At 37.9% G+C, this 7,179-nt stretch overlaps 1 protein-coding gene across 1 annotated transcript; it reads right to left on the bottom strand.

The window, feature by feature from the left end:
- Positions 1–859: 859 nt before the first annotated feature.
- On the bottom strand, positions 860–1,795 carry LOC103210742 (olfactory receptor 1030-like). Its single transcript, XM_007956659.2, has one exon. The coding sequence runs from the start codon at positions 1,793–1,795 to the stop codon at positions 860–862; it is 936 nt and encodes a 311-aa protein (XP_007954850.2).
- Between the last annotated feature and the right edge of the window lie 5,384 nt (positions 1,796–7,179).

Raw genomic sequence — 7,179 nt, 5'->3', positions numbered from 1 at the left:
TAAACTCTAATTCCTGACCCCTCCCTTAAAAAAAACAAAACAAAACAAAAAACTCTTCTAATTTACTTTTCTAAACAAAGTAAAACCAAACCCCACATTTAACTGCATTTTTTTCTCCCGCTCATTTTAAGCACACAATGTTTTAACTATGTTTGATTAAATAATCTTCTTGAGATCTGATCTTAAAATTTAATCACTATCTATTGTTGTTGTTATTGTTATTTGCCGTCGAGTCGGTCCCGACTCATAGCGACCCCTCCTTGGGTTTCCGAGGCAGTTACACTACAGAAGTAGGATTGCCCAACCTTCCTTCCGAGGAGTGGCTGGTGGGTTTGAACCGCCAGCCTCCTGGTTAGCAGTCAGGTGCCTTAGGCACTATACTACCAGAGCTCCCATCTATAGCAATGTTTTAATGAAGGAAATGTGTTCTAAGACTAACAAATGACTTGCTACAATATAGCATATTTAAGCTGCAAAAATAATAATAATAACATAGATTTTCATGTGTGGGTTTTGTATCCAGATTCATAAATTTGTGGTTTCACCTATAATCTTGTTTTTCAGAATATTTTTATTTTAAAACTCATATTATCTAATTGGTAGCAAGCCACTTCATGTTCAGTGTATGAAGGACATAGTTACTGACATTCTAGCTCCTAAATAAATTCTTTTTAGTCCATGATAATTGGATTAAAATATTACTATGCAAGTGGCCCAGTTCTTTTGGTCATTAAAACACCTTAATTGTATTAACTGTTTGCTTCTTGATTGGATAGCAAATAGTGTGCTAAATTTCAATCAGATTGGCTACCCTGAGTACAACATACTTTCATAATGCTACGTTCTGGTAACACATTCACTATGATTCTTTGCCCTCTAGCATTTTTTTCAGGGTGTCCTTTACTTCTGTGTTCCTCAGGCTGTAGATCAGGGGGTTGAGCATAGGAATTACAAGACTATAAAACACAGAGACTACTATATTGTACTTCCAAGAATTTCCTACTTTAGGTTGCCATAGGTACATGAAAAACAGTGTTCCATAGAAGATGATGACCACAGTGAGGTGAGAGGCACAGGTGGAAAATGCTTTGCACTTGCCCTCTGAAGACTGGATTTTGATAACGGAATAGAGAATGCAGATGTAGGAGATGAGGACAGTCAGGAGAGAGCCAGTGAGATTCACCGCAGAGAAGATCAAGAGCTGCTTTTCTTTGTTGTGAGTATCAGAGCAGGAGAGGGCAAGGAGAGGGGGGTCTGCACAGTAGAAGTGGTGGATGATGTTGGAGTCACAGAACGACAACTGGAAAGTCAGAACTGTTTGTATCACGGAGTTCAGGAAGCCATAGGTATAGACCCCTATCACCAACTCCCTGCAGACCCGCTGAGTCATAATAGCCGTGTAAATCAGGGGGTTGCAGATAGCCATGTAACGGTCATAGGCCATTGTGGCTAACAGGAAGCATTCGGTAGTGGCAAAAGCGCTGGAGAAGTATAGCTGAGCAAAACAGCCTGCAAAGGAGATGGTTTTTCTCTTCACTAATAAATTTTGCAGCATCTTGGGCCCAATAGAAGAGGAGTAACAGAAATCAACGAATGCCAGGTGGCTGAGGAAATAGTACATGGGGGTGTGGAGCCGTGAATCCACCTTGATGAGCAGGATCATGCCAAGGTTTCCTACCAGGGTGATGAGATAAATTACCAGAAATACCACAAAGAGGGGCAGCTGAAGCTCTGGACGGTCTGTGAATCCCATAAGCACAAATTCTGTCACCATGGTTCGATTGCCTCTTGCCATTTTGTTATCTCATCTGTTGTAAAAAAGAAGTAATATGCCTTAAAATAAGTAGATACTCTTAAAAAAGGTTCTTAACTCTTGTTCCAGTCCCGATGACAAGAACTTGGCTTCAAATACCTAATGATTAAAGGCTACCATTAACCATGCTAAACAAAAGAAAAGTCTGAGCTCATATCTTTTTTGGAGTAGGGGAAATGATGGTGTTTTCCTAGGACAGGTCCTATTTCATGTTAACAATGGAAGTGTTTCAAATCAATTCAACAAATATTTCTGAGCCCCACTCAGGGCCAGAGAATGCATTTGGTGCTGGGATATAGAGACATGTTACGACATTACCCTTGTTGGCTAGTCTACTGGAAGAGTTGATAACTCCCACTTCGTGTTATTAGTTGACAACACACAAAACTATTCCAAAAGGGGGAGTGATACAACTACTACGAGAAACATACAGAATGCTATGGGAGGGAGAAAGCCCTGTGGTGGTGCAGTGCATAAGGCATTTGACTCTTAACTAGAAGGTTGGTGGTTCAAACCCACAAGCCTCTCCACAGGAGAAAGATGCAATCTACTGTAAAGATTTATAGCCTTGGAAACCCAACAGGGGTCGCTGTGAGTAGAAATCAACTTGATGGCACTTTTTTTTTTTTTTATGGGAGAGAGAAATGAATATTGATAGTAGAAACAAGTTTTATTCATTCATGACTGTTCATTAATTAAATATATCAAGAATCTATAATGTGTCAGATGGTATGTTAAATGAGGGTGATGCTAAGATAAATAAAATACATTTCTGCCTTCAATGAGCTCACAGGTTGTAGGAGAAACAAACATATAAATAGTTAAAATTAAATGTATGTAGTGTTATGAAAGAGGAGGATTACCCTAACTCAGAAGTGCCTGGTTGGTGCAAACTGTTATCATACTCATCTGATAACCAAAAGGTTGCATGCTTGATTCCACCCTAGCGATCTAGGCCTAGTGATCTACTTCTGAAAAATCAGCCATTGAAAGTTCTATGATCACAGGTCTACTCTGACACACATAGGGCTTTCACGAGTCATAGTTGACTCTATAGCAACTGGTAACTGGTACCCTAACTCAACCTGGGTAGGCTGTGGGGGTGAAGTGTGGAAATTAGGGATCTTTGAAATTCTTTAAATAAGTGATATGGAGTTTGCTAAATAATTTTAGGGAGTTCTGGTGGCATAATTATAGACGGAACATTTTAATTATAAAAGTAATACATCCACTTGGTGAAATTTTCAAATAGGACAAAAGAATATAAACAAACAAACAAAAAAAAACCTTTTTATCATTGCTTAATGGTATCTAGTGTTAATAGGTTTTATTATTTTAGTATCCTTCCAGAAAGTGCTCAAGTGTAAGCAAGTATGACTACACACACACACACACACACACATACTTTTAATATAAATGAGATCAGTTTTGCACCTTGTTTATCTTTACACTTAAGAAGTATTTCAGAAGAAGCTCCTTGGCATTCCCTTTTCATAGCTGTGTCATAATGAATTCTCTCTTAATGGACATTTCCAATTTTAGTTTCTTTTTTACCCTGATATTGAGTAATGCTGGAGTACATATCCACATACATATGGATAAAAGATAAAAATCATTAGAAGTGGAATTTGGGTCAAAACGGATTGACATTTTCTCTTTTGAAGATTGACAAACTGACCTCCAAGAAAGTTGTGCCAAGTTACATTCCCAACAACATGACAAAGAATGGTGGTTATCCTACCCCCTTATCTAAAGTTTTAGAAAATTTTAAACCTTTGCCAATGTGGTAGGCAAATATTTTTAACCTTTGTCCTTTAGATTTGTGTGTTTTTAAAAAATTATGAATAGGGTTTAACATTTTTCAAACATTTATTTTAGCATGTGTATCTTCTTTTCAATAAACTGTTAGTTTGTTTCCTTTGCAACATTTTCTATCAGACAGTTCCTCTTTTATTAAGGAAATCAGCCCTTTGATGCATGTATTGCAAATTATTTCTTACTTTGTCACTTGTCTCTTAGCTTTCTAATGTGCTATGCATCAAGTTTTAAATGGTATGATGTTAGCTTTATCAATCTTTTCCTTTTTGAATTCTGATCTTTGTGAGATGGTTTGATAGAACTTCCTCAGTTTGAAATTATTTAAAACATTATCTCTTTTTCTTTTCTAGAGCTTTTCTGGATTTCATTTTTACATTACACTCTTTGATTCATCTGGAATTGAATTTTGATGTAAGGAATGAGTTAACCATCTGCCTTTATTTCTTCAAGTGGCTGGGCAAGTTTCCTGGTACAATTTACTGTTGAAATCATTGTTCTGCTGATTCTGTTGATTTAAAATGCCAACCTTATCCTATACTAAAGCATCCATAAATATTTGGGTCTATTTCTGATTCTTTTTTCTTTGCAGTCTCTTCTATAGCTAGGATCAAGTATTTAAATATAACAGCTGTATAATTCATTTTATTAGGAGCTCTGGTAGCATAGTGGCTAAAGCACTTGACTGCTAACCAGAAGGCTGGCGGTTCAAACCCACCAGCCACTCCTCGGAAGGAAGGTTGGGCAATCCTACTTCCGTAGTGATACTGCCTCGGAAACCCAAGGAGGGGTCGCTATGAGTCAGGGCTGACTCGACGGCACACTGATTCTTTTTTTGTTTGCAGTCTCTTCTATAGCTAGGATCAAGTATTTAAATATAACAGCTGTATAATTCATTTTATTATCGCATAGCAAATGTTCTGGCCATTCTCACCTGTATATTTTTCCAGATGAACTTTAGCATCATTTTACCAAGTTGCAAAAATAAAAACAATCCTGCTTGTATTTGGCATGCTACTTCATTGAGTTGATATGTTAACTTTGGGAAAATGGACATCTTTATAATGGCATCTTCTTTTCTAAAACTAAGGTATGTATTTCACTTATTAAAGATTTTCCTCCATAGAGGTTTAATGCTTTCTTTAAATTTTACAGATATATATCCTACATGGGAGCTCTAGTGGTGCAGTGCCTAATGCATTTGACTGCTAACCACAAGGCTGGCAGTTCAAACCCACCAGCCATTCCTCAGAAGGAAGGGTGGGCAATCTATTTCTATAGTGATACTGCCTTAGAAACTCAAGGAAGGGTCGCTTTGAGTTGGATCCTACTTGATGGCAGTGAGTTTGGTTTGGGTACCGTATGTAGTTCTTTGAAGTTTATTTTATCTTTTTGTCACAGGTATTTCACCTTTTTTTTTTTTAGTGTTGTAAATGAAATCTTTTTATTTATTTATTTTTTATTGTGCTCTATTTCAGTATTGTTTACATAGAGGGAAGCTATTGATATTTTTGTAGATTACTTTTATAAATATCTTCCTTACAATAGTCTCTTACAATTTTAAAACACTTTTTACTTGATTGTCTTGGATTTTTCAGATATACATTCAAACAACATAAAAAAAAAGCCGTGAATTTCCTCCTTCATTCATATACACTATCTCTCATTCTTTTCTCTAATTATATTGGCCAGTACTTACAGAACAATATTAAAAAATGGAGACAATGGTGGCAGTTTATATCTTTCAACTTCTTGAAGGAAGAGGTCTTTAGAAGTCCAAGGAGACTGAGACATTATAAGACAGAAGGAATAGACTGCACAGTGACTGAGGTCTGAGAAAGGCAAGATGTTAAAGAACAGTAGATGTTTGGTGTGTTGAGAAAGCAGGCTCCCTAGGAGCAGGCCTGTCTTTGACACTGGCAGGGTCCAGGCAAGAGTAACAAATGGAGGCACATATCAAATGCCCAAATATTTAAAAGTTACAAATTAATATGTTCTATGCCCCTTCCTTAACAAATATACCTCATATAACAAATAATTTCCTGGAAGGAAGGTTTTTGGAATCCTTGGAGTTGGATCATTGGAATGAGGTGGTATGAGGAGAACCTGTGTCCAGCTCCCATACATAGTTGCATGTGTGTGGACACACAGCCTGTGTGTGAGCTCTGTTCTCTCCCCTGTCAACAGCCATCCCTCGGCCATCCTGAAGGCCTAGGATGGTGAGGATCAGCAGCATGGTTCACCCCTACAATATTGATCTGGGAAAGAGGTTCTTATGACTCTGGGGGTAAACTGGGGGCTATTTGGGCAAGGCATGCTAAGGTCCTGGAATGTTTGGGGACTGTGTAGGAGTAAGAATATATGAAAGAAATTAGTGGGAGACAAGCTGGTTGAGGGTATGGGGGGGTACTGGATTGCAAGCTTTGAATACTGGGGAGATTTTAATAATGATCTCAGTCATGAATGTGGGCACATTAGACATTTGAGCAGTAGATTGACTTGGCCAGTGCTCAGGTTTCAAGAGGTTTATCTGGTAGAACGTGTGGGATGGTTTGAAGGAAGAGAGTTGCCCTGCCATCCGGGACACCAGCTAGGATGTTTGCCATGTAAGGGATAATAAGGATTTGAACCAGGGAAATGATAATAGCAGTGAAGAAAGGAGATAGACATGAGAGATACTCGAAGGGAAGAGTTTGTGTCACTTGGCAATTTGACTGACATTGAGTTTTCAAGTCTAGGGAACTAGGATAATGATAATGTAAAAAGTGATAGTGTGATTTTACTTGTCTCTTTCCTAAGAAGATGTGACAGTTTAAACACACACACATGCACAGATATATGTATCAATATTAATATTATAGGATTCAAAAGTAGAAACATAATCAAGGGGGAAAAGGAAGCAAATCTGCCTACTGTATTTGACAACAGTTCTGTGATGTAGTGCTCTTAGCAGCAACAGAAAAGCTGGGCAAGGAGTAGGTTAGTAAGGAAGGGTGTTGAATTCAGTTTGAGGAGATAGTGGATGTCCATCAAAGTCAGAGCTAGAGACACTGATTTGGGAATGAATCATTAATATACAGACAGTGGTAAAAAGTTGTGGGAATCAATGAGATTATTCAGGGAGAGAGAAATAGATGAAGACAAAGTTCAAGAACAGACTTTTGGGAAAAGTGTATCTTTAGGACTGGGGAAAGAGTCAGCAGGAAAGAAAAAATGCCTCAAGATATTTAGGCTAGCTCAAATCAGAAAATAGTAAGGAGCCTTTTAAATATGGGCATCACTCACACTCCTGGTTTGTGGTAGATGTGATCTGTTTTGTAGTGGTTCTCTCTCTCACATAATACCTTAAAACAAAACAAAACCCTGAGGTCTTCAGACACACTGAACTTAATCTTACTCAGTAAAATGTATGCTGTTGTTTTCTGAGGTCTGTGCCATCCAGTGGCAGCAAAACATTCTTTTAGGTTCATTTCTAGAGTCAGCCACCTCTTCCCACCTCCATTAGTTTCTGGCTATAATGTTTCCCACTGAGATATGGGAAGGTTTAGTAA

This window comes from Orycteropus afer, unplaced genomic scaffold, assembly GCF_000298275.1.
Source record: "Orycteropus afer afer isolate SDZICR_OR568_19922 unplaced genomic scaffold, OryAfe1.0 scaffold00014, whole genome shotgun sequence".
NCBI classification, from domain to species: domain Eukaryota; kingdom Metazoa; phylum Chordata; class Mammalia; order Tubulidentata; family Orycteropodidae; genus Orycteropus; species Orycteropus afer.
This window is presented reverse-complemented; position numbering and strand designations above follow the sequence as displayed.

What these genes read in the sequence shown, in the direction of transcription:
- LOC103210742 (XM_007956659.2), bottom strand. Translation starts at nt 1,795, where the DNA reads ATGGCAAGAGGCAATCGAACCATGGTGACAGAATTTGTGCTTATGGGA.